Source organism: Mustela nigripes, chromosome 5, assembly GCF_022355385.1.
Source record: "Mustela nigripes isolate SB6536 chromosome 5, MUSNIG.SB6536, whole genome shotgun sequence".
Classification (NCBI taxonomy): Eukaryota; Metazoa; Chordata; class Mammalia; order Carnivora; family Mustelidae; genus Mustela; species Mustela nigripes.
The window spans coordinates 30,585,762-30,610,961 of record NC_081561.1 but is presented as its reverse complement, the minus strand read 5'-3'; the positions used below and the strand labels follow the sequence as shown (position 1 = coordinate 30,610,961).

Sequence of the window (25,200 nt, the reverse complement as noted above, 5' to 3'; positions counted from 1 at the left end):
GGGTATCTTATGGTTCTTGGTGCTATAGTAAATGGAATCAATTCTCTAATTTCCCTTTCTGTATTTTCATTGTTAGTGTATAAGAAAGCCACTGATTTCTGTACATTGACTTGTATCCTGCCACGTTGCTGAATTGCTGTATGAGTTCTAGTAGTTTGGGGGTGGAGTCTTTTGGGTTTTCCATATAAAGAATCATGTCATCTTCGAAGAGAGAGAGTTTGAGTTCTTCATTACCAATTTGGATATCTTTTATTTCTCTTTGTTGTCTGATTGCTGTTGTTAGGACTTTTAATACTACGTTGAACAAGAGTGGTGAGAGTGGGCATCCTTGTCGTGTTCCTGATCTCAACGGGAAGGCTGTGAGCTTTTTCCCATTGAGGATGATATTTGCTGTGGGTCTTTCATAGATAGATTTGATGAAGTTCAGGAATGTTTCCTCTATCCCTATACTTTGAAGCATTTTAATCAGGAACGGATGCTGGATTTTGTCAAATGCTTTTTCTGTGTCAATTGAGAGGACCATGTAGTTCTTCTCTCTCTCTTATTGATTTGTTCTATCACATTGATTGATTTGTGAATGTTGAACCATCCTTGTAACTCAGGGATGAATCCCACCTGGTCATGGTGGATAATCTTTTTAATGTGCTGTTGGATCCTGTTGGCTAGGATCTTGTTGAGAATCTTAGCATCCATATTCATCAGTGATATTGGTCTGAAATTCTCCTTTTTGGTGTGGTCTTTGCTTGGTTTGGGGGTCAGGGTAATGATGGCTTCATAAAAAGAGTCTGGAAGTTTTCCTTCTGCTTTGATTTTTTGAAACAGCTTCAGGAGAATGGGTGTTATTTCTTCTTTGAAAGTTTTGTAAAATTCCCCAGGGAATCTGTCAGGTCCTGGGCTCTTGTTTTTTTGGGAGTTTTTTGATCACTGCTTCAATCTCGTTACTAGATATCAGTCTATTCAGGTTGTCAATTTCTTCCTGGTTCAATTTTGGGAGTTTATAGTTTTCCAGGAATGCATCCATTTCATCTAGGTTGCTTTGCTTATTGGCATATAACTGTTGATAATAACTTCTGATGATTGTTTCTATTTCCTTGGTGTTAGTTGTGATCTCTCCCTTTTCATTCATAATTTTATTAATTTGAGCTTTCTCTCTTTTCTTTTGAATTAGTGTGGCCAATGGTTTATTGATCTTATTTCAAAAAACCAGCTTCTAGTTTCATTGATACGTTCTACTGTATCTCTAGTTTCTACCTCATTTATCTCTCTCTAATATTATTTCCCTTCTTGTGCATGGAGTTGGTTTAATTTGTTGTTGATTCTCCAGTTCTTTAAGGTGTAAAGACAGCTGGTGTATTCTGGATTTTTCAGTTTTTTTTGAGGAGGCTTGGATGGCTATGTATTTCCCCCTTAGGACTGCCTTTGCTGTATCCCATAGGTTTTGGACCAAAGTGTTTTCATTCTCATTGGTTTCCATGAATTGTTTCAGTTCTTCTTTGATGTCCTGGTTGATCCAAGCATTCTTAAGCAAGGTGGTCTGTAGCTTCCAGTTGTTTGAGTTCCTTCTGAACTTTTCCTTGTGATTGAGCTCCAGTTTCAAAGCATTGTGATCTGAGAATATGCAGGGAATAATCTCAGTCTTTTAGTATCAACTGAATCCTGATTTGTGACCCAGTATGTAGTCTATTCTGGAGAAGGTTCCATGTGCACTTGAGAAGAATGAGTATTCTGTTGTTTTAGGGTAGAATGTTCTGTATATATCTATAAGGTCCATCTGGTCCAATGTGTCTTTCATGCTCTTGTTTCTTTATTGATTTTCTGCTTCGATGATCTGTCTATTACCGAGAGAGGCGTGTTAAGGTGGTATTGTTTTTTAGGACTGATTGATTAATTTATTTGAGAGAGAGAGAGAGAGAGAACATGAGCAGGGGAGAGGAGCAGAGGGAGAAGCAGCCTCCCTGCGGGGTTCCGTCCCAGGATTCCAGGATCATGACCTGAGCCAAAGGCAGATGCTTAGCCGACTGAGCCACAACATGACCCTTTACTGTATCTTTTATTGGTTATTCTGATGTAGGGAAGTGTTAGTAATTTTTGTAAAGTCTATAAGCCTTGATACATTCTTTTGTTATCTTAATAGTTTGCTGCTTCTATTTTTTTTTATTTCTGAGCAGATGATCATATCATCTGCAAATTTATCTGATTTGCTCACATCTCTTTCTTTCCTTATGCACCAGTCTAAACTCTAGTGCGATGTTTTACTAGTAATCATAGTCATTGGTCTTTGACACCTAAATTTTTCCCATTATGTATGCTGCTTGTTATAGATTTTTTGGAGTATGACCTTTACCAAGATAAGAAGGCTTTATATGATTCTGGGTTCCTTAACTGGTTTTTCAAAAATTGCAAATGGTTATTGATTGAGAAAAACAGATGATTTTTCCTCTTTAGTCTATGATTATGGGGAATTACAGTAATATATTTTATTATATTGGAAGCTTCCATGAATTCCAAGGATCTTTCATTTGATCCCCATGTATTATTATTTTTTTCTAGTTTTTATTTAAATTCCAGTTAGTTAACAGTGTAATATTAGTTTCAGGTGTACAATATAGTGATTCAACAAACACTCTGTGCTCATCACAAGTGTGCTCCTTAATCCCCATCACCTATTTCATCCATCCCTCCACCCACCTCCCATCTGGTAACCATCAGTTTGTTCTCTATAGTGTGTATTATTATTTTTAATACTGTTGAATTCAGTTCATAGATAATTATTTATTTTTTCCATCTATGTTCAAAGTGAGATGGGTCTATTGTTTTCTTTCCTTGAATTTTCCATACCTCAATTTGAAATCAAGATCACGCTAGCTTGATAAAATTAGTTGAACAGCTTTAATGTTTTTTTTTTTTTCTCTATTTTCTGGGAAAAAAAAGATAGGAGTTGTATGTTCCTTAAATGTTTGGTTTAATTCATCTGTGAAACCGTGTGGGCCTTTTAAAAAATTATTTTATCAGATGCCATTAGCAACTTTCTTCATTTCTTCAATGTTTGTTGATATATACAAATTTTTATTTCTTGTGCAAATTGCATTAGATAAAGTTTTTCTACGAGTTTATCTATCTTACCAAAAGTTTTCCAATTTATTAGCATATACCTGTTCATTATACCCTTTTTTATGTTTTGTATCTATCTGTAGCTATTCCCACATTTTGTTTCTTCATTTTTTTCTCCCCTTTATTCATGACCAGTCTTGTTCCAAAATCTGAAAAACTTGCAAATATTTTTTTAAGAAGCAGCTAGGTTTTAGTTTTATGAGATTTTACTACATAGTTTTTGTTCTTTATTAAATTACTTTCTGTTCTGTCTTTATTATTTCCTTCCTTCTTATTTAAGCTTGCTCAATTGCTCTTTCTTAAAATTTTGGAGAATTTTTAGGTCATTTATGTTTAACTTTTCTTGTTCTAATAAATGTATTTGAAGCTATAAAATTCTGAGTACTACTTTAACTGTATCTCGTAATATTTGATATGCAACATTTTTACCATGTAGTTCTAAATGCGTTAATTTCCTTTATGGCTGCCTTGTAAATCCAGGCTATTTATCAGTATTTTCTTAGTTTGCAAACTATCTGAATTTTAGGTATCCTTTTGATATCAAGTTCTAATTTTATTATAATATGGCTACAAAATGTAGCTTTTTTCAAAGATACTGATACTTTGAAATCTGTTGTAGTTTTCTTTGTGGCATCATGCATATTGTTTTAGCAAACCCTCTGTGTGACTTGAAAATGTATACATGTATAGGAGTTGCTTTCATTGGATGCCTTTTTTTTTTTTTTAAAGATTTATTTATTTACTTGGTTGGGAGAAGCAGAGGCAGAGGGACAGAGAAAATCCTCAGCCGACTGTCCACTGAGTACGGAGCCCCACGCAGGGCTCAGTCCATAACCCTGAGATCTTGATCTGAGCCAAAATCACGAGTCAGATACTTAACTGACTGAATCACCTCTGGCTAGTTTTCATTTCAATGAATCTCTCTCTTTTTTTTTTTAATTGAAGTAGTTGACACACAATGTTACACTAGTTGCAGGTGTACAACATAATGATCCCACAAGTTTAAATGTTATGTTATGTTCACCACAAGCATAGTCACCATGTGTCACCATACAACACTATTACAATGCCATTGACTATATTCTCTATGCTGTAGCTTTTTAAATGATTTTGATTTATTTTTAAAAATTGAAAAAAATTTTTTAAAATGATTTGATTTATTTTTAAAAATATTTTATTTATTTATTTTCCGTAGAGAGAGAGCGAGCGCGCACACAAGGAGAGAGAGGAGAAGTGGCTTCTTGCTTATCAAGGAGCCCAACACAGGACTGGATCCCAGGACCCTGGGATCATGACCTGAGCCCAAGACAGACGCTTAACCGACTGAGCCACCCAGGCGTCCCTAAATGAATCTTTTGAACTTCATACCTAATTTCCTTTTTTTCTTTGCTTTCACTACCTGTAGCTCAGAGCCAGTTGTTTTTTACCCATCCATAGCTGGGTGATAAATACATGTCCTGTTAAACTGACTCTCAGAGGGAAAAAAACCCCCAAATTCTGACCTATAAGGTTCCTGGTTTCTGTAGAATAAATGCTTTATCCAGGCCGATGTGAAACTACCCACGGTCAACAACTGCCTTTCAAAATTCCTGAATATTTTACAGTCTGCTCTTTTTGGCCAGTGTAAGACAGCTCCCGCACTCCATTTTTTTTTTTTTTTTTTAGAGATTCATTTTGTATTTTAGTTTGATCCCTTGGCTTTACTTATTTCTTAGCTTTATTTTCTCTTTGCCCCAGTTTCTTCTTCTTCTCATTAAATCGTATCTGCTTCTGTGAGCTGCTATAAGCGCTTTTTGGGATGAGGGACACAAGGACACGATTCTTCAGTCAATAAGGAAAAAACCAGAGTTCTGACTTTAAATAAAGGCTTAAATCTTAGTTTGGCTCCCAAAGTCTGTGCTGGGCTTTTTGGGGTGTGCCGCATGTATGTGTGGCTCAGGGGTCACAGGGTACTCATGAGAGTTCCAACCTAGAATTAAGGAATCCCTTTTTCCAGTTCCCTCATGTGGGAAACCCCTTCCACTTTCCTGTCCCCAGGGGCTCCCTTTCTCTAGTTCCTCCATTCCTCTGGCCAGAACCAACTATAGTCTTTCTCTTGGCAATTTAGGGCACTACAGCTTTGTACCTGAAGCTGTACCTGTACCTGACTTCTCGGGGCAAAGCTGGAAGATGAAAGAGGGGATAAAATTGAAAAATCACCCATGGGGAGCATTGCCTCTCCAAGCTCTGGCTCTCCTCATTGCCCACATGGTTTTGTCTATTTTCCAGAGTCCTTCAGCACTTGCTTTTTGTCTGCTTTCCAGAAGAGTTTTTCTAGTTGTGATCAGTGGGGAGATTGGCTCTTAAACTATTGTTTTATTTTAAAAAAAGATTCTATTTATCTACTTATTTGAGAGAGACAGAGAGAGCACAAGTAGGAAGAGTGGTAGACAGAGGGAGACAGAGAAACAGATTCCCCGCTGAGTAGGCAGCCCAACGTGGGGCTCAATCCTAGGACCCTGAGATCATGACCTGAGCGGAAGTCACCAAGCCACCTGGGAGCCCCTTAAACTATTATTTTAAACTTCAGAATAAATTAAATATCATGACTAGAAAGAACTCAAGTCTCTATAATTTTAGACCCCCCCCCCAAAAAAAAGCCACAGGCTCCCAAGGGCATAGGATTGTTTTAGGGTACTTTGAATTTTTATGTTAAGCCTGAGATCCAGAAGGAAAAGCAGACAAAAGCTTCCTGGGGAGCCCATTATGATTTCTGTTTAAATATACCTCTTAGCTGCTTACTTATGAGCAAAATGACATTGAATATTCAAGCTGTAAACCACCTTGGAAATCAATGCCTTCATTTGACAAAGAGGAAATGAGGACTCGTAAAAGGGGAATAATTTGTCCCGTCACTTGGGAAGCACAAGGCAAAGCCTGGACCAGAAGTTAGCCTGTTTAGCTAAATAGTTACTCAGGTATCTGTTATTAACTTCCTAAGTGTCATCTGCTATACTGGGCTAATATCGCAGATTTCGAGGAGGACTTGATATACGAAGATTGAAAGAACGGAAAATTTTATGTGTTATATGGGAGAGGAAGGGCATATGGTGAAAAAAAAAAAAGCTAAATCCCATTTTTCAGTTTTTGAATTTGCTATGATTTTGATTAAGGAACTTACTTTTTCTAAGCCTCCATCTGTCCGTAAATAGACATAGTAGTCTAATGTATAAAGGTTTTTTGTTTGGGTTATAAAAGAGAAAGCTTATAAGCATGTAACTAATGCCTTGCCCAATGTTTTCGTTGTTGTTATTATTCTTCGAAACTCACAAATCCTGAAATTTTACGCACTCATCACGTATTGACCTCTAATGTGAATGAACACAGTAGGGAAAAGTTATCTGATATCTGGGAGGGAAGGAGCCCCCTCCCCTCACCTCACCCCAGTCACCTAAGCTTCATCTCCCTGAGCACCCATTTTCCATTGACCATACCAGGTTCTGGTCTGAAAGTTTATTACAAAATGACGAAGGGAGGTCTGAGGAAGATTCACTCGTCATAGAATTTCGGCAGCTCATCACCCAAGATTACTTGATGGTCCACACCAGCAGCTGTAATAGTGACCAGGTAGATGACGCCCCCACTAGAGCCATCCCGGTTCATGGCCAGAGCGATAGCTGCAGAGTTTCAGGGTGGAGAGGGGAAGAGAGAATGACTTAGCTTCAGGATTCTTTACATTCCTCTCCTGCTCATGTGCTTACTACCATTCTCAGACCTCAAAACCCATCTCCTAGGGACACATACCAAGCAGTGTTCTGGTAAATAACTTAGGGAAAAAAAGCCTTTAAATGTAACATCTCCCATTATCCATGGTCTCAAAACTCCCACCAGGATGGATTTCAAGTTGCAAATAGTTAAACAAGCAGCTCATGAGTTCTTGAATGTTTCATGTTTAACAGCCAGCTCCAGCACACCCCTGATTCTTACAGTAACTGTATACTTTGATTTGGGGTTCTCCAAACACTCTTGGTGTCTGCCCTGGGTTCTGGAGTCCCATCTCGTCTAGCATTTGTCCTGTTCCCTTTCCCTCTCAAAGGAGTTCCAGTTTAGACATTAAGTTAAATGGTTGCCCGTGTATTCCTCATTGTGTTCCTCACCCTCTCCTTCCTCTCCAGGTTTAAAAACCCTCCCAGGTACCCTTCCACGCAGTCAGTTACCGTTCGTGGTGAAGCTCCTGCACTCCTCAGCCGACATGCCTGGTTTATATGCTGCATCCACATAACCATAGATATAGGTGCTCCCAGAGCCGCCGATGGTGAAGGGCTGCCGAGTCAGCATTCCTCCCAGGGTTCCATACACCTGGCGGGGGCATCCTCAGGTCAGACTATGGAAGCACCAATCCTCTCCTTGCAACTGAGACAGGCAGGGTGTCTCCGTGTTCTGTAGTGAAGCCCCCCATCTCCTACTCCCATTGGCGAGGTTATACTGTTTTTAGAGGCGGTGTCCTGGGAACCCACTGCTGGAAGGATGTAAACTCTGTCTCCCCCCATAGGGAAGAGGGGGTACATTGGAAGACATGCACCTGGCCCCCGTCCCGTCGGTCCCAGCCGGCTACTATGAGATGTGCAGACAGGTCCTCCCGATACTTATAACTGATATTCCTCACCACGTTGGCAGCAGCGAGAACAAGAGGAGGTTCTTCCAGTTCCAACCTAAAGGGAGTGTTAGTAAGTGTTAGTAATAGGGGTCAATATAACTTCCTGAAGGGCCACCCTCCTGTGCCATTGCCATCATGCCTGACGTGTGAAACCTGAAACCTGTGGTTGCAATAGTTCAAACTCCAGGGGGACTAGTCTCACAGCACCCACTGGTAAGAAGATTCAACATTTCCCCCCTTTCCTCCATCCCCATCTTTTCCTTACCCATCCCCCAATTATATAACACTTTGCTGCAAGGGCCCTGCCCATGTGGGTAAAAGCAGATAAGATTTACTTCTGCACCAACGACCTTGGTTTCCCACTGGGTAACTTCCTGATATATGGTGGGTCACATCATCATTTTCTTTCTTGTTATTTATAGTGGGACAGAGATTTACAGTGTTCAAGCCCTTTTCACATATATCATTTGATTCTCAAAATAACTGTCAGGTGAGGTAGGGTAGGTGCTGTTAATTATCTCCAGTTTACAGAGGCAGAAACTACATTGGAGCGTCAAGCTCCAGTTCAAAGCTAATAAAAACAGGAGCGCAAACAAGAATTTTTCATTTTTCATTGCAGCGCTCCTGGAATGGGACACTGTCTCGGGCTTCAAGGGTGGGGAGAACTCTGGTGAATGTGGACTGAGGACCCCAGAGCTTCATACCCGTGGAGTTCCAGTTGGTAGGCGGCCATGTCAACCATGGCTTGGGCATCAGCAGCTGAGCCAGAGAGTGCACAGAAGATGTGTTGGTGCAGCGGGGACAGCTTGTCAAACACTCGGTTTACCACCGCCTCTCTGTGGGGAATGGGTCAACAGTCACCAACATTAGCAATGCCAGAATTTTGGAGGTTAATCATCCAGTGTTTCTCAAATTTATCTGACAAGAGAACAGCCCTGGAGTCCATGAAATTTAATACTTGGATTAAAACAGGAAGAAAAAAATAATCTCGAATAAATGAAACACGGCAAGTCATCAAAATTAGACTTATTTCCAGCTTAGATTTTATAGTAAAACAAAAAATAGTAAATTAAGAATCATGTTTTTAAGCAATTTTTCTTTGTTGTACCCATCTTGAGGAAGTTATGTGTTCTATGGGACATTAAGTAATATTGACCTAATCCCATATACTCATTTTGCATATGGGGAGACTGGTCAGGATGGAGGAGACAAAATTAGTTCAACATGTGCTGGATGAGAAACCAGAATATCTGCTTGGCAGAAGCACCTTTTCTATCTCTAAATATAGATGGAAGGAGGGCCCCTGAAATCTTTGTGTCTTACCTCTTTCTCATATCCTATTCTTTTATAACTATTTCTGCAGGGACAGGCCACAAGCATTCAGGCCCCAGATTCTCTTTCATGAATTCAGGGACCGAAGCACTTGCCCAGTATCTCATTAGAGGGGCATTTCTGAAGGTTAACTCCATTTCTGCAAAGCTCCACTTTACCAGTCTCTTCATGAATGGGCAAGAAAAATCTGTATTTAGGGCCATTGGCTTCCTTCCAGGAGCATTCACCTTGACTGGTACTTACCCTGCAGACACTCGGGAATCAGAACCCACCACAACACCTCCGTCAAACTCCACTGCCATGATGGTTGTCTGCAGACAAAGAGGATGGAATGTCAGAGCAGGACAAGACTTGATTCCCTCATGCTACAGATGAGGAAACATCCCCAGACAGGTGAGGTGACTAGCTCAAGATCATACAGCAGTTTAGGCCAGAGCCGACTCCCAGTACAGGATATCCCCTCTATCCCTCCACCTTCTCTGTCTCCTCTCCCAGCTGCAGGGGAATGTCACAGCCTGCTCCTGGCACAACAGAGAAAGAATCCTATCCCTGGGCTGCAGCCTTCCTAGGTTGAATCCTTTCCACTATAAAGAGAGAGGTGGGGATGAGGTTCACAGAGGCAGACGTTTGGCTCAAGGGGGTGCTTCCAAGCACTGGCGGAAGAAGCAACCCTATTAGTGAATGACCTCTGCCACATGTGCTCCTAGTGTGTGCAGATGTGTATAGACCCAACACAGAGCAGGTTACTGTGACTTGGGGAAACAACCTCACGTCTTTCTTTGGCCCCTAATTCTCCACCCCACACCCCTTAGCCAGTTTATTAAACAGCAGAAATATCAAGGGGCGCGGTGGTTCGCAGGGCCATGTGAGGAGGGAAACAGCCAGGAACACACGAGATGGTTTAAAATAAAGGCTTCATTTACGGGTTTATTTATTTTTTCTTTTTTAAAAGTAGGCTCCACACTGGGTGTGGAGCCCAGCGTGGGACTTGAATGCAGGACCCTGAGATCAAGACCTGAGCTGAGATCAAGAGTGGGTTGCTTAACCAAATGAGCCACCCAGGAAGCCCTCATTTAAGGAGTTCTGATGGAGAGTTCAATAGGTACCTCAGCAGCCAGAGGAAGAGATCTGTACCAGGAGAGGATTTGCCTGGGGAGTTTGAGCTCACTTTTTCAGGTCAAGAAAGGAAATCAAGGAAAAGAATTAAGGAATGTGAAAGGGATAAAGCTACACGTTTTCTACTCCTGTTGAGTTGGAAAGAGACTTAAAGGTCCTTGGTTCAAATGCGGAAACTGAATCATGGAGGAGGCGAATGACTTGTCAAGGTTACCCATAATTAATAACAGACTGGGACTAAAACCCGGGTCTAACTCTCCTGTTGTTGTGACTTCTGCTTCCCATTTTCCACTGCTCATCAGATTTTCTACCTTACAAATGGTTTTAATGCATTCTCATCACTCTGTAAGTCCGGACCCCAGGGCCATTGCCCAGAGCGTGCTGTCTGACATACTGATCTACCATGAACTGAGGGCCACTGAAAAAGGGCAGCCCCATTCTAGAGGTTATTCCTCCAAAACAAAGCTGCCCCCAAGCCAAGAGTGGTGGCATAGTTTAGGAACAGAAGCCAGCCGGCCATGGGCTGTGGGCAGCCTGTTGCCCAGCCTGGGCAGGCAGGTGGGAATGAACAAGAAGGACATAGGGAGCTGCACATAGCAGCTCCTGAGCCAAATGGGAGCCTTCTTGGATCAGGCTGGGGAAGGCCACCACCGTCTCACAAGGAACCCCCATTATCAGAGCTGCGGCTATGAGTTACCCAGCGCGGCCAATTTATCAAAGGTCTGTGTGATGAGCTGTCCCTTCTCAATCAGTGCCCATATTCCCTTCGCCCCAGAGCTGTCCTACTTCACCCAGGGCACCATTTCTTCATCAGTCTGCACCTTCTCCAGCCCCCTCCCCTGATTTAAGCAGCCCCTCTCTCCAGTTCGGAGTTGAAAGCGAAAGCACTTTAGAGCAGCTTCCCCTTGACGTTTTCAGCTAAGAGCCAATGCACCCCCTTCTCCACTCGCCTCCCGGGCCCAGTCCCTTGGTGGACTCCTATAAGACCCCCTTCGGAATAGAGGTGCCCCGTCTTCATCTCAGGGCATCTCTACAAACACTGGCTGCTACAAACTACCTCCTCACTGTTTTAGTCTCCACAAACACTGCTCGGAGTTTCCAGCGTCCCCCCGTCGCTCCACCGCCTCCACCTCTCTCCTAAACCTCTGGCACAGACTCCTTACCCCAGTGCGGACTTGGCCGCCGCGCAACATCTCGGTGCCGCTTGCAGCCTGGGGCACTGCTCTCCGACGTGGGACGGCAGGCAGCGCACGCCTCCAGCCCCGCGCCTTCCCCACGCCCGCCAGGGGGCGCCCGGGTCCGCTCTGTGAGGCCTCGCGCCCGGCGCTAACCTACTTGGAACAGATCTGCCCGGAGACAGGTGACGAAAGAGGCTGGGGTAAAAACGTCCTGGCAAGTGGAATTCGCCAAATGAAGCAGAGATAGCAAGGAAGGATTAGTGTGCCCGATTGAGAAGGTGGAGCCACAAGTCCGCTCCCTAAAACCTCATATCTGATTTCCACGCCTTCTCCCAAAATAGTCTGGGCGGGCCACCTCCTGCGCGGGGCGGATTTACTGAGCTGCTGCCGCTTTCGTTTTCCCTTTCCGAGAAACCGCCCGCTTCAAGGAGCGCCTCCAGAACCAGCCGGTCCTGGGACTTTCCGGGATCCCCGCCTCCATCCGCCCTGCCCTCCTTTCCCCGCCCCGGGTCTCAGCGCCCTCTCGGGTACAGCACCCGAGTGTGCGGACCCGTGCGGACAGCGGGGAGTCCCAGGCCGGGGGTGCGACCTCCGGCAGCACCCACGCGCCCATGGCCAGCTCGGGGTCCCGCAGCCCTTGCGGCTGCCTCTGCTCGTCCCGAGCTTCCCTGGCGTGGCTGGGGGTAACGCTGCTGCTTCTCGCCGACTGGGTGCTGCTCCGGGCGGCGCTCCCCAGAATAGGCTCGGCGCTGGTCCCCGCCGCGCTGCCCCTGCTCCGGGTCTGGGTGGTGGGCCTGAGCCGCTGGGCTGTGCTGTGGCTGGGGGCCCGTGCTGTTCTCGGGGTAACGGTCCGTTCCGGCAGGAAAAGTGCAGGAGTCCGGGGATGGCTGGCAGCTCTGCAGCCTTTGGCGGCGGCGCTGGGTTTGGCCCTGCCGGGACTTGCCTTGTTCCGAGCGCTGAGCTCATGGAGCGTTCCCAGGGCTTCCGACGGCTCTCGGCTCCTGCACTGGGGAAGTCGCCTGGATGCTTTCGCCCTCACCTACTTGGCAGCAGTACCCGCAGCCGCCATGTGGCATAAGCTCGGCGGACTTTGGGAACCGAAAAGTCACGGGGGTTCAGGAGACGCGGTGCGCCGGCTTCTAGGCTGCCTGGGTTCAGAGATACGACGCCTCCCGCTCCTGCTGGTCCTGTTCGTTCTCTCCAGTCTCGGTAAGAGGGACGCAGGGGCAGAGAGGGACGGACACTAGGGGCCTGGGCAAGAATCACAGTAATAATGGTCAGTGAGATCGGTTAGTGTGGGTTCTGGGATGTGGATCAGGGGGAAGGTGACCGAGCTGTGGTGGTGAGAAGACTCGCTCGGGTGTCAAGGAAAGAGCCCTGGACTCCGATGCTGCTTTAGGCGTTGCTTCATTAGCCACCCTGGGCAAGTCTTTTCTTCTGGGCAGCACACCCTATGACCTCCGGTCTCTCTGTGAAACCTCTGAAGGTCCGGTGGGGCTCAGGGTTGTGAGTACCACAGTGCGGTGCAGGGCTGGGTTCTCAGTGTCCTCTTTCTGCCCGGGCCCTCCAGGATATCGGTGATGGTTCAAAGGAGTGGGATGGGGACGGGGCCCCTCTGCTTGGAACTGATCTACTTAGACTTGATAACTGTGACTGTCCTCTCCCTCCTCTTCCTCTCCAGGGGAAATGGCCATTCCGTTCTTCACCGGTCACCTTGCCGACTGGATTCTCCAAGATGGGACAGCCTCTGTTTTCACACGGAACATAACTCTCATGTCCATTCTCACCATAGCCAGGTCTGGGGGCTGAAGATGGAAGCCTGAGAATGGGGGGCCCTGAAAAAGAGGGATCTGGAAGCTGGGGCTGCTGTCCAAAGGGCCCTTCTTTGGGACTTCTCTCTGTCCCTAGAACAGGGCCTGATCCTTCTCTCTCTCCAGTGCAGTGTTGGAATTCGGGGCTGATGGTGTCTATAACAGCACCATGGGCCGTGTGCACAGCCGCTTGCAAGGAGAGGTATTTCAGGCTGTCCTGCGTCAGGAAACAGAGTTTTTCCAACAGAACCAAACGGGTGTGTCATGAAACTCATTATATATCTGTATACTCTTTATTTTCCCCATATATCCTCTTTTACTTATAACCTTGATCTTTCTCTCTTTCTCTCACGTAGACATTGTCATTTCTTATTCTTGATATACTTTGAGTATTATATTCTTTACCTTCAGAAAAACCTATCTTTTCCATCTAAATTTCCATAAATTTATCTTTATGTGTATACTCAGATAAAAACTATAGAATTTCAAACCTGGAAATTTTGAGATCATGGAGTCCAACTCCCTATTTTGCAGAGAAGGAAGCTGAGGCCTGGACCCTAAATGCTGAAACTGGCATGGGCACATATGGATAGGGGTGAGCTTGGGGATAGAACGCATCTCTTGGTTCCCAGCCGAGTGCTCAGTAGAGTTTTCTGGACTGCTTTCTAGCAGCACTCTTTTTCTCCAGCTATGTTATGTGACCAGCTTAAGCTCATCTCTGTGCTCTGTGTGAAGCACAGTTAAACATGCTCTTTAAGGGATAGAAACTGTCAGAGAAATTGAAATTCACATGGGCATCAATTTCCTTATAGTTACAATGAAAATCTTTGGCCAGTTTTTTCCTAACACTCATTCCCACAGCACCGAGATCCCTAAACTCCCCTGTCCCCCTTACTTCCTCTTCCTAAGCCTCCTCAGAACACCCTGTTGCTGCCCCCTTTCCCCTGGCTCCTCCCCCTGGCTGGTTGCTAGTCCCTTCCACCACTCTGAGCCTCTCATTCATTCACTCTCTTCTCTCCAATGCCTGGCAGGAGCCATCACTTCTCGGGTGACAGAGGACACCTCCACGCTAAGTGAGTCTCTGAGTGAGAAGCTGAGTCTGCTGTTGTGGTACCTGGTGCGGGGGCTGTGTCTCTTGGGGCTCATGCTCTGGGGGTCACTGTCCCTCACCATGGTCACCCTGGTCACCCTGCCTCTGCTTTTCCTTCTGCCTAAGAAGCTGGGAAAATGGCACCAGGTATGTCCAGGGAGCTGCCTCACCCTACACAGACCTTCATTTCTCGGACTGGGTGGAATTAATCCCTCTTAGATTTCTTTCCTGGCACCCTCGCTGATTCCCTGTTTTCATGGGACCCCCTGTCCCTGTAACCCATGCTCCCAGATGGCTCAGTGCTGAGCTCCATACTGTCTGTGTCTTCTCTTCTAACTTCTGCCCATGATCTGTCTTTGCAAACATGATCACCAGTCTTGAGATTTCGATCCCCTGTGACCCTTCTAAATAATTTCCTCTGCTCTGTACCCCTTTGGTATCTAGGAAGTATAACTGTGCCCCTTTGTCTTTCCTTCATTCATCTGCCCCTTCTCACCTTTAATCTCCAACTAGGTAACTAAGGTACTAACGTCCCTGATGGTTTGCCAACCCTATGCGACATCTCTTGTCCGTGTCTCCACAGGCGCTGGCAGCCCAGGTGCAGAAATCTCTGGCAGAGTCCAGCCAGGTGGCCATAGAAGTGCTGTCAGCCATGCCCACAGTCCGGAGCTTTGCCAATGAGGAGGCTGAGGCCCAGAAGTACAGCCAGAAGCTGCAGGATATGAATACCCTCCATCAGAAGGAGGCTGTGTCCTATGCAGTCAATCTCTGGACCAGTAGTGTGAGCACCTGTATATGAGTACCTAAGATGCCTCGACTCCATTCCCTTTCCCGCACGCTGCCACCATGGGGGCAGTGGTTGGTTCGGTGTTCTCATCCTAGCAATCTGGGGCTCAGTTACCCTGCTCGGTGTTCCTAACTGCCTCCCTCTCTTTAGACCTGCCAGATGGCTTCCTGTCACCATGAAACACAGAATCCTTCCAGCCCCCTTTTAGGGAAGGGGCCATGTATTCCAGTCCCGGGGCCTTCCTTTGCCTCTCAGGCAGAACTCAGACATAAAGTTCTGCAGCTGGCCTGTGTCATGTTGGGACTGTGAGAGCCATGGCAGTAGCAGAAGCCAAGGATGAGGGACATCTGCTCCGTCATTGAAAGAGAACTGGAGCAGCATTCAGGAATTCCTGCCTCGATGCTGCCGTTTACCAGCTCTGTGATTGTGGGCTAGTAACTTACTTTCTCTTGAGACTGTTTGCCCATTTCATTTTTATTTTTCATTTTCTAAAAAAGATTTATTTATTTGAGAGGGAGAGAGCATGGGCAGGGGAGAGAGATAAAGAGAGAGGACTCCCTGTTGAGCAGAGAGCCTGACAATGACTTGGGACTCTGAAATCATGACCTCAGCCGAAACCAAGATGTTCAAACGACTGAGCCACCTAGGCTCCCCTGTTTCCTCATTTAGAAAAGGGGGAATGGCATAACCTTGTTTATAGGGTTCTTGCTATGAATATTAGATGACATTTCATTTAAAGCACTGAGATCCCTAAACTCCCCTATCCCCCTTACTTCCTCTTCCTAAGCCTCCTCAGTAAACAAGTGTTCTGCACACAAGGTGATAGTGGTGATGGGGAGAACAGTGATGACTTCTGTGGTGTAGCCTAGCAAGACTCCATGGAGCCCCCATGGTGCACGCTCCCTGTCTGGCCGTGGAGGCTCCTGCTGTTCTCCGGGGGAAAGGGACTTTATATCTCCAAACTGCTAATGCATCTCATACTTTGCATCACCCTCCTCCCGAGATTTTTCAACCACAATCCCTTTTCCCCATGGTCTCTCCACAGATCTCAGGGATGCTGCTGAAGGTGGGAATCTTATACATCGGTGGGCATCTGGTGACAAGTGGGGCTGTAAGCAGCGGGAACCTTGTCACGTTTATTCTCTACCAGATCCAGTTCACCACCGCTGTTGAGGTGAGAGCCTTCCGTTTTCACTCCCTAGTGCTTTTCCTTCTTAGGTCCCATCACCGTCTTTGTCACCTTCCTTCTGTTCTTTACCCTTCTCCTATCACATGGCCCTGGCAAGCCGATGTGTTCTCCCCTTCGCAATACTCATACCTCCCCTGCAGGTACTGCTCTCCACCTACCCGAGTGTACAGAAGGCTGTGGGCTCCTCAGAGAAAATATTTGAATACCTGGACCGGATTCCTCGCTGTCCTTCCAGTGGTGTGTTGACTTCCTTAAACTTGGAGGGCCTTGTCCAGTTTCAGGATGTCTCCTTCGCCTACCCAAACCGTCCAGATGTCCCAGTGCTGCAGGTATAGCCTACCTATCCTTGTTTGTCACGGGCCTCGTTCATCTCTACCATCCTAAACTCTCCTCCTGTCTTCGGCCCGCTTAGCATGAGGTACAGATAGATCCTTCCTAGCCCCTCAAAGGCAGAGATGAGCCCCGTCTGCTCCATACAGCTGCCCCGAACTCAAGAACTGGTTTGGATTTGTAAGAAGGTTGGGAGAAGAGGCTCTCCGGGAGGAGGGTCTCACATCCTAAGGAATTGCTGAAGCAAAATATCTCTAGTCTTTTCCTCTTCTTTCCATTTGTCATTTAGAATGTGATTTTTTTTTCCTGTTTTCTCATGACATTTGATATCAAGTGTGTGACATAGTGGTGTTTGGTCTCTGCTCTGATTTTTGCCCAATTTTCCGTCTCTATTCCTTGGGGAGCTATCATCCCTGAGGAACAGAAATTTATGCCTGTGGAAGGATAGGAGTTGCTGTATTTCCCCATTACCCTGACCCCCCTTATGATGTACGTAAGACGTCATGCTATGTAATAAGACAATGGCAGTCTCAAGTCTCAAGGTTAGAGGCCTTAGTCTGTCTCTCATTTTTTTGGATTCTCTGACCTTCAGGGGCTGACATTCACCCTACGGCCTGGTGAGGTGACGGCTCTGGTGGGGCCCAATGGGTCCGGGAAGAGCACAGTGGCTGCCTTGCTGCAGAATCTGTACCAGCCCACCGGGGGACGGCTGCTGCTGGATGGGAACCCTCTTCTCCAATACGAACACGGCTACCTGCACACACAAGTGAGCAAGAAGACGGCGGCAGTGGAGGGGATGGGGAGGGGACGTCACTGAACACCCTAACTGAGCGTTCTGAAAGGAGGACCAGGGAGTGACAGATCTTGGGTGGAGATGGGGTGTAGTCAGGAGAGTGCGTGTGTAATTTTGTGATACATGTTCAACAAAGATTTTGAGTCGTGAGTCTCTAGATAACCATACTCCTGTGTTCCTTGTTCTTTGACTCTTCATCATATTTTGTCCTAGGTGGCTGCAGTGGGGCAAGAGCCACAGTTATTTGGGAGGAGTTTTCAAGAAAATATTGCCTATGGCCTGGTCCAGAAGCCAACTATGGAGGAAATCAGAGATGCTGCAATGGTGTCTGGAGCGCACAGTTTCATCTCTGAACTCCCTGAGGGCTATAACACAGGTGCCTTTCAGCCTATATCCTCACCCAGACATCTTTTTTTTTTTTTTTTTAAGATTTATTTATTTACTTATTTATTTGACAGAGATCACAAGTAGGCAGAGAGGCAGGCAGAGAGAGAGAGGGCTGAGCAGAGAGCAGAGAGCCTGATCCCAGGACCCTGGAATCATGGCCCGAGCCAAAAGCAGAGGCTTTAACCCACTGAGCCACCCAGGCGCCCGTCACCCAGACATCTTTACCGATGTCTTTATTCTGTAGTCCCTTCTTTTATTCCTTTATTAAGTCCATCCTTTATTCTGTAGTCCCTTCCAACCCGCTGACATCAGTTTGAAGTTGTAGGATCTTGTTCCTCTGGCTTCTTCATGCTCATGTTCTCAGAACTCAGTCGCCTTTCCAGAACTTTCCCCATCCAGCTACATCATCCATCAATCCTTGGTGTGTGTATGTGCACGTCTGAGCCCGCGTGCACACACAGGCAAGCACGGGGAGGCATGTGTGGTTATCCAGCCCTCACCCTGCCTCTTGTCTCTGCAGAGATAGGCGAGGCTGGGAACCAGCTATCAGGGGGTCAGCAACAGGCAGTGGCCTTGGCTCGGGCATTGATCCGGAAACCACGTGTACTCATCCTGGATGATGCTACCAGTGCCCTCGACGCAGACAGCCAGTTACGGGTGAGAGGGACATTTTGTTAGTGACTGTCTTAACTTTCCAGTTAGTCTCCTTTCCTTCACTCATCCTATGTTATTTATACTAACATAGTTATCCAGATCAGTTCCTGCGATTCTCAGTTCCCAGTAGCTGCCCCCCAAGATGCTTAGAACCAATTCAAAGACACTGTCTATAGACCCTGAATCTCTGAAGCCAAACATAAGAATACCATCCTAAAAGTATTATTGTCAGTTGAGCTTTTACTCTTTTACTATGGACATGCGATTAGGACCCCTGCATGTATTATCTGACTTGTTCATTCATCTTGAATGTCTTTGAGCTGGGCATTGTTACCTTCATTCTACTCATGATAAAAAGGGGGTGAAGAGACGTTAAATGACCACTCGATGTCACTGAGCTGTGGAGTAGCAGATCCAGAGTCAAGCCCGCCTGACTTGAGTGCTCATGCTTTTTACCACTAAGTTGAATTTCTTCAAAACAGAATATAAAATTCCCAGTTTATAGGTAAAGAGAGAGACTGTTTGATACCCTTTACTCTTTTCTTACGGGTTTCACCTCAGGACTCTTACTTTTATCCCACTGTTGCCATCTCATGTAAATAGTCCTTGACAAACCAAAGGTTGGACAAAGAAGCACTTAGAATGAGAATCCTAGACTCCTTGGCAGACTCCTAGACTTGTTGGCAGAGGTGGCAGTGATCTTGGTGAAAGCTTTCCGGACTCTGGAAACACAGATGTCTCCCTGGGCACTTGACGGAGTCTGTATCTTTTTTCAGGTGGAGCAGCTCCTGTACAAAAGCCCCCAGCAGTGCTCTCGGTCTGTGCTTCTCATCACCCATTGTCTCAGCTTGGTGGAGCAGGCTGACCAAATCCTCTTTCTGGATGGAGGCACCATCTGTGAAGCAGGAACCTACCAGCAGCTCATGGAAAGGAGGGGACACTTCTGGACCATGATGCAGGCTCCTGGTGGGTCAGGAGCTCCAAAATGAAAGGCTCCTCTGACCTGCATGTGCCATCTCCCTCCCTTCTTTTCTCCTCTCTAGTGGAGAATTTGGGAACAAGGGGCTTACCAGAGCTGCACAGTAGGCAGCTGCTTCTAGGAGGCACGACTTCCTAGAAAATAACTCACTAGCTGATGCCTGAATTCTGCCACGAGTGTTGCCCCCTCTCCAAACTCCTCTTGATGATACAGATTTCTTGGAAGAAAACAGGGCTTATAACTCCTTAATGTAACCGGGTTCAGAGCCAGGGTTTTGGTGTGGAACCCTGGAAATGAGAAGAACTTTAAAATATAGAGAGGGGAGAGCAGCTACTTTCCACTAAGACTAAAGTCATATGCTGGCCCATAAACCCACTCTGGATTCTTGATATTTATAATAAAATCGGGGTTTTGTACTGTGGTTTCTTGTGTTTTCAGCGCACCAAATGGCTCACCAATGCTTGCAGTGAATTTTCCCGGAGTTTGGTCTCTCCCTCCTTCAGGAGCTTCAATGCTTCATAGTCCCAAGTGGGCCATATTCTCCCTTAAGTTTTCTGTTTCCTGTGATTTCCCCCTCTACTTTCCCATGCCCCCATGTCCGCCACCAAGGACAAGCCAGAGTGGGATACAGCACCCTCCAAGCACTAGCAGCTGCAGTTCGGAGCTCTGGCCTTTCTGAAGGGGAAAATGGAGATCAAGCGTAGCTAGAGGAAGAGGAAGTGCAAGCGCGCCTACCGATAAACTGACTTAACCAACCTAACCCGCCCCTGGTCCATTCCAGAAGAGCTCACCCGGCTCAGAAAAGACACCTGCTGGGGTGATTTCAGCGTAGTATGGGCGGGGTTGTCTAGTAAATCTCTTCCATTCTGGAAGGGCCTCGGTGTGTGACGTCAGCAGTTGCGGAGCAGTTTAGGCCAACACAGGTTGCAAGGGGAGGCGGGGTTTGGATGAGTTCCTCCGCAGTGCTCAGTCGAGCAAGGAGGTGCTGGCAGAAAGGGCGGTTGTTGTGGGTGGCTCTAGGTTAGGGAGACCATTGAACCAGGAAAGGTCCTGAGAGACTACGTCGAAAGATTCAGAGCCTGCGCCCTCTCCTTGGTGCCCCCCCCCCCCCCCGCGCAGGTATATTCTGTTGCCGGTTGCCCCACAACCTGTCCTCAAGCCTCACTGCCCCCGCATACTTCCCCTTTCCCCTAATTTTATAAAATGATGCTCCTATGAACACCTCCAAGCCCCGGAGGGGAAACAACTCCCAGCTTCTTGCTGATTTGCTGCTTTCTGGCTAAGGTTAAGCCTTTAGAAGATGCAACCCCATACCCACTTCGTAACTGTTTCAGAGGATGCCCAGCGGCATGTTGGTGTCTCTCACTGGAATCTCAGTACCGAGGGGGCTTTCGAAGCCGCTCCCTCTCTTTTTCCTTTTCTTCTGACAGTCTTTCTTCACCCATTGTTTCTCCAACTAACATAACGGCTGAGCAAAGAAGCCTGTCCCCAATAAGATGTTTCTGGTCTCCAGCCGCCCACTGGCCTCTTCTTGGAAAGGGCAGGGGGATGTGGAAAAAAAAATTCTGGTTCCCTCCCCTTAAGGCTGAGGGCTTTCGCTTTCGCTTCCTCCTCTGACGGTTTCTGGGTCCCAGGCGACAATGGCGTTGCTGGAGGTGTGCGGAGCCCCCCGAGGACAGTGGAAGGATTGCGCTGTCCCGACCCTGGGAAGCCAGTTTCGCTCGGACCCTGGACACTACAGCTTCTCTCTGCGGTCTCCGGAGTTCGCCTTCCCCCGGGGAATGCAGGTCAGGGCTGTAAAGAGAATCTGGGGTGAGGGGGAGACGGGGAGGAGGGCACAGAGGAAGGGAGGGTCCCCCTTGAGACTCCCCAGAGGGGGCCATCCTTTAGTGAAGGAGAACCACGTCCAGGGCCCGTGCCAGGGAGGAGGACACGTGGAACATAGGGGCTGATCGCCTGCCTGAGGATTAGAAAGTACAGATTAGGGCAAAGACTTAGAGGTGTGGTGGAGGGAGACAAGAGAGCTTTCCAGCCAGCTCTCCCTCACACAGGGATCATGAATCGCGAAGCCTTTCTCCCGGGGGCTCTCATGGGCCCTGGAAAACGGGGGAACTTTGCTAGCCTCCTCTCAGACACTCACTGTTGTGCATCTTGGCTCAATCACCTTGTCTAGGTCTGGGGCATCGCTTCTGTAAAATGAGGATATTATTAACAAATTGTGTTGTGAGTGTTAAATGACCTATGAGTGGAAAGAAAAAGCGCATTAAAGTCGCCCTTAAAATGTTTACTTATGGTGATCATTTATTTCCTTTCATATCTATTGTGCTGGAAGATGGAAGAGGTTGGTGTCATGTGCTTGTTCTTTTCCTTCTCCCAAGTCAGATCCTGGTAGAGATTGGTTATTAACTGTTTCGGTTATTCATGGTTGGAGAATTTCTGCTCATCTCCTCACTCCCAGACTCTTGTGAAACTTCTTCTGGAGCCTTGTGTTTCACAAGTTTTCAGTGCCCCTTCGTCTACCTTTTCTCTCTAATCAGCCCAGGGAATTCTTCCAGTCCCTTGGTGGGAATGGTGAAAGGAATGTTCGAATTGAGATGAACCATGGCACTACCACTCTGGCCTTCAAGTTCCAGCAAGGAGTGATTGTGGCAGTGGATTCTCGGGCTACGGCTGGGAGTTACATAGGTGAGTGTGTGTGTGCGCCAAGCAGCTGGAATCTGGGGAGCTGGGCCCCTCTCTGGGCAGGAGGCCCACATCTGCATCAAAGCAGAAGCAGATACTAATTTTGGATACACAGGAAGAGCTGTGGGGTCCATCCAACTCTCTCAAAGCTCCATCTTCTTCCAGCCAGCACAAGGGTTAACAAAGTGATTGAGATTAACCCTTACCTGCTTGGGACCATGTCTGGCTGTGCGGCGGACTGTCTGTACTGGGAGCGTCTGCTGGCCAAGGAGTGCAGGTAGGCCAGGTCTCCTATCCCCTTCCTAAGCCCAGGGGTCAACGGTGGATCCTGGAACCCCCAGATCACTGTTCCTCATCCTTTCCCCTGGGGCTAACGTAGCATCTTGGTGTTAATGTAGCATTTCACAAAACAGCCTTCTGTTGATTCAAAAACCTTCTCCCAAATCTCAGCCTGTGCTCTTGCCAATAAGCCAGATAGATAAATTGTCACTTATTTAGCACTGATGTCATAAACCCTGATGGGATGGTGTCATTTACTAGGATTTCTTTATGTGGTTTAGATACTTTAAATTCCGAATCTCTCCTTGATCCTTAGATCCTACCAAACCATTCTTTTCAAATACTTATACTTATCTCTTTAATTATTTCCTGCACATCAAGCAGGCTGCTCTCCGAGAGCTAGACTTCTCCTGTCCCCTCTGAGTCCACTGCCCCCACCACCCTGTTGTACCCAGGCTGTACTATCTGAGGAATGGGGAGCGTATCTCAGTGTCGGCAGCCTCCAAACTGCTCTCCAACATGGTGTTCCAGTACCGCGGCATGGACCTCTCCATGGGCAGTATGATCTGTGGCTGGGATAAGAAGGTGGGTGCTCTCCATTCTTCCTATTTTCCCATGACAGGTGAGAGACTGATTCCCCATCATACACACCCACTCTCTCCCTTATAAGATGCGTGGCACATAGAACATTGGGTTATAGAACTGTTCCAGCATACCCGTGGACTATTTCTGGGTCCAGAGGTGGACCATTTTCCCGTAAGCTTGTTCCTTTGGATAAAATAGCTGACTCCAACTTTTTCCCCCTAAAGTTCTATGATTGTTACTAAAATGCTGGTTCAAATGTTCCTGGGTAATGCTTATTCTTTTATCTACTTTTATGGCTCACACTTGAACCTGTATGTTATTAAAAACTCCCTCTCCAACTCCAACGGGAAACTCCTTGCTTCCTGTAGGGTCCTGGACTCTACTATGTAACAGAAGATGGGACTCGGCTCTCAGGAAGTATGTTCTCCACTGGCAGTGGGAACAGCTATGCCTATGGGGTCATGGATAGTGGCTATCGACCTGATCTCAGTCCTGAAGAAGCCTATGAGCTGGGTCGCAAGGCTATTGTTTATGCCACCCACCGAGACAGCTATTCCGGAGGTGTCGTCAACTGTAAGAGACACACCCTACACACCCCTAGATAGGGAAGGGGGGATTTGAGATTGGGAGAGTTAGAGGGGATAAAGTGGTAGGGAAGAATCTATCTTTCTTTCTTTCTTTCTTTCTTTCTTTCTTTCTTTCTTTCAGATTTATTTATTTACTTGAGAAAGAGAGAGCAAGCATGCATGGGAGTGGGAGGAGGGGGCAGAGGGAGAGAAACTTCAAGCAAACTCCCTGCCGAGTGTGGAGCCTCATGTGGGCTCCATCTCTTGATCCTGAGGTCTTGACCTGAGACCAAACCAACAGTCAGACGTTTAACTGACTGAGCTGCCCAGGTGTGGGAAAGAGGTTTTCAGCATCCAAAGAGGGGCATTGAAGTCCCAGTGATCAAGTATGTGTTGAGAATATGTTTGGGAGTATGTTATTGTCACCTTCCACATAACGCCATGAACAGGAACTTGCTGGAGTGAATGGTGACTCCCTGTTCTTTCTCATCTGCCCACAGTGTACCACATGAAGGAGGATGGTTGGGTGAAAGTGGAAAGTAGAGACGTCAGTGACCTGCTGCACCAGTATCAGGAGACCAGTCAGTAATAGCGGAGGCTGAGCACGCCTTTTCTGGCACAGCCTGGCCAACTCAGGAACCTGGGCTAGTTTACACTCCACAGGAGAGGGGAGCCTTAACCTGAGCCCTGAGGGAGAGAACCAGTGGGCATTGTGAATGGGGTGGAGTTTACCCTCTTGTGTGTTGCCTGTTTCAAGGAGCATTCCCCTTACCCCACACTCTGGGTGCCCCACTAAGCTCAATAAAAGAAAATGGTTATTAATGCCTCTGTGTTGCTGTTGAGTGGACTTGGGGCTGGGGCGTTTGTGGGGTGGGGCAGGAAATAGAGAGGCTTTCCCTGAGAGCAGACCTGAGCCCCAACCTAAGAAATGGGGCCTCACCAAATATTTCTGTTGGGTTTTCCTTCCACACTCGTCCCTCCATGTGCTCAAGAAGGCCGGTCAAGGTCTGTAGACACATATTTGCCATTTACTTTAGGTTAAGGTCCTTTTTATAGGAATGCAACCTGAAGACTCCTGTGTGGTTCACTGTTAATGGTTTGCTTGTCTGGAGCAGAGTACTAGAACGACTTGTTTTTGACGTTGTAGAGTCAGATGAAAAAGCAGCCACCTCACGTGTATATGGTGATTGGAAACGTGGTACATTTACCTCAAATAACATTTTGGGGACACTGGATATTGAATGCAGAGATGGACATTAGGGGTTCAATTTCATGATATGTCATGCTCAATTAATTGCAAGATGACAGGACCATGACTAAAGAGGACTCCCTCCTTGGAAAGGGAAATATGAGGAAAAAGTAAGCAGGTTAGGAAAATGAGAAAGACATAACGAGTTTTTCTGAATCATGCAAGGAACATGGACAATGTCCCCTCTTAAGGAGAGTCAGTTAAAGAAAAAACTTGAAAGCAATTAGCAGCTGAACAGGGAGCTTTTGTTTCCATTAAGGACAGAGTCTCCTGATCTCCAAATCTCAGAATGGCAAGCTTGGAGAAATTTTAATAATCGTCTACTTGGAATACACCTCCCCCTTTAAACTAGAAGTGCCTCATTGGTAAACATACCAGTAACCTTTCAAACAGGTGGTTTGGAATCCAAGTGATCCTTCTTCCTTTGGGGGTATTTTGAATTGGGG

General features: G+C 46.7%; 3 protein-coding genes across 3 annotated transcripts; 2 read left to right on the top strand and 1 right to left on the bottom strand.

The window, feature by feature from the left end:
• Window positions 1-6,588: 6,588 nt before the first annotated feature.
• PSMB9 (proteasome 20S subunit beta 9) lies at window positions 6,589-11,489 on the bottom strand. The gene is made up of 6 exons (XM_059399971.1): window positions 11,359-11,489; window positions 9,323-9,390; window positions 8,452-8,583; window positions 7,673-7,802; window positions 7,308-7,449; window positions 6,589-6,767 (listed from the first exon to the last, which is right to left on the bottom strand). The coding sequence occupies exons 1-6, from the start codon at window positions 11,386-11,388 to the stop codon at window positions 6,640-6,642; spliced, it is 630 nt and encodes a 209-aa protein (XP_059255954.1). The 5' UTR covers window positions 11,389-11,489; the 3' UTR covers window positions 6,589-6,639.
• A 297-nt stretch (window positions 11,490-11,786) lies between these two features.
• Window positions 11,787-19,814, top strand: TAP1 (transporter 1, ATP binding cassette subfamily B member). The gene is made up of 11 exons (XM_059399970.1): window positions 11,787-12,582; window positions 13,055-13,169; window positions 13,311-13,441; window positions 14,216-14,421; window positions 14,858-15,055; window positions 16,107-16,235; window positions 16,391-16,579; window positions 17,173-17,346; window positions 17,587-17,749; window positions 18,281-18,417; window positions 19,191-19,814. Exons 1-11 carry the CDS (start codon window positions 11,985-11,987, stop codon window positions 19,401-19,403), a joined length of 2,253 nt encoding a protein of 750 aa, XP_059255953.1. The 5' UTR covers window positions 11,787-11,984; the 3' UTR covers window positions 19,404-19,814.
• Window positions 19,815-20,991: 1,177 nt separating this feature from the next.
• PSMB8 (proteasome 20S subunit beta 8) lies at window positions 20,992-24,327 on the top strand. The gene is made up of 6 exons (XM_059399969.1): window positions 20,992-21,180; window positions 21,931-22,078; window positions 22,241-22,352; window positions 22,810-22,939; window positions 23,308-23,512; window positions 24,006-24,327. The coding sequence occupies exons 1-6, from the start codon at window positions 21,034-21,036 to the stop codon at window positions 24,092-24,094; spliced, it is 831 nt and encodes a 276-aa protein (XP_059255952.1). The 5' UTR covers window positions 20,992-21,033; the 3' UTR covers window positions 24,095-24,327.
• Window positions 24,328-25,200: the final 873 nt, after the last annotated feature.

Bases quoted from the DNA above. Each gene is read 5' to 3' on its own strand.
- PSMB9 (XM_059399971.1), bottom strand. From the start codon at position 11,388: ATGTTGCGCGGCGGCCAAGTCCGCACTGGG. The intron at 9,391-11,358 runs GTAAGGAGTCTG...CTTTGTCTGCAG, and splicing joins GCGGCCAAGTCCGCACTGGG to ACAACCATCATGGCAGTGGA. The intron at 7,803-8,451 runs GTATGAAGCTCT...CACTCCCTTTAG, and splicing joins TACCAACTGGAACTCCACGG to GTTGGAACTGGAAGAACCTC.
- TAP1 (XM_059399970.1), top strand. From the start codon at position 11,985: ATGGCCAGCTCGGGGTCCCGCAGCCCTTGCGGCTGCCTCTGCTCGTCC. The intron at 12,583-13,054 runs GTAAGAGGGACG...CTTCCTCTCCAG, and splicing joins GTTCGTTCTCTCCAGTCTCG to GGGAAATGGCCATTCCGTTC. The intron at 16,236-16,390 runs GTGAGAGCCTTC...CCTCCCCTGCAG, and splicing joins AGTTCACCACCGCTGTTGAG to GTACTGCTCTCCACCTACCC.
- PSMB8 (XM_059399969.1), top strand. From the start codon at position 21,034: ATGGCGTTGCTGGAGGTGTGCGGAGCCCCCCGAGGACAGTGGAAGGAT. The intron at 22,353-22,809 runs GTAGGCCAGGTC...TGTTGTACCCAG, and splicing joins CTGCTGGCCAAGGAGTGCAG to GCTGTACTATCTGAGGAATG. The intron at 22,940-23,307 runs GTGGGTGCTCTC...TGCTTCCTGTAG, and splicing joins TCTGTGGCTGGGATAAGAAG to GGTCCTGGACTCTACTATGT.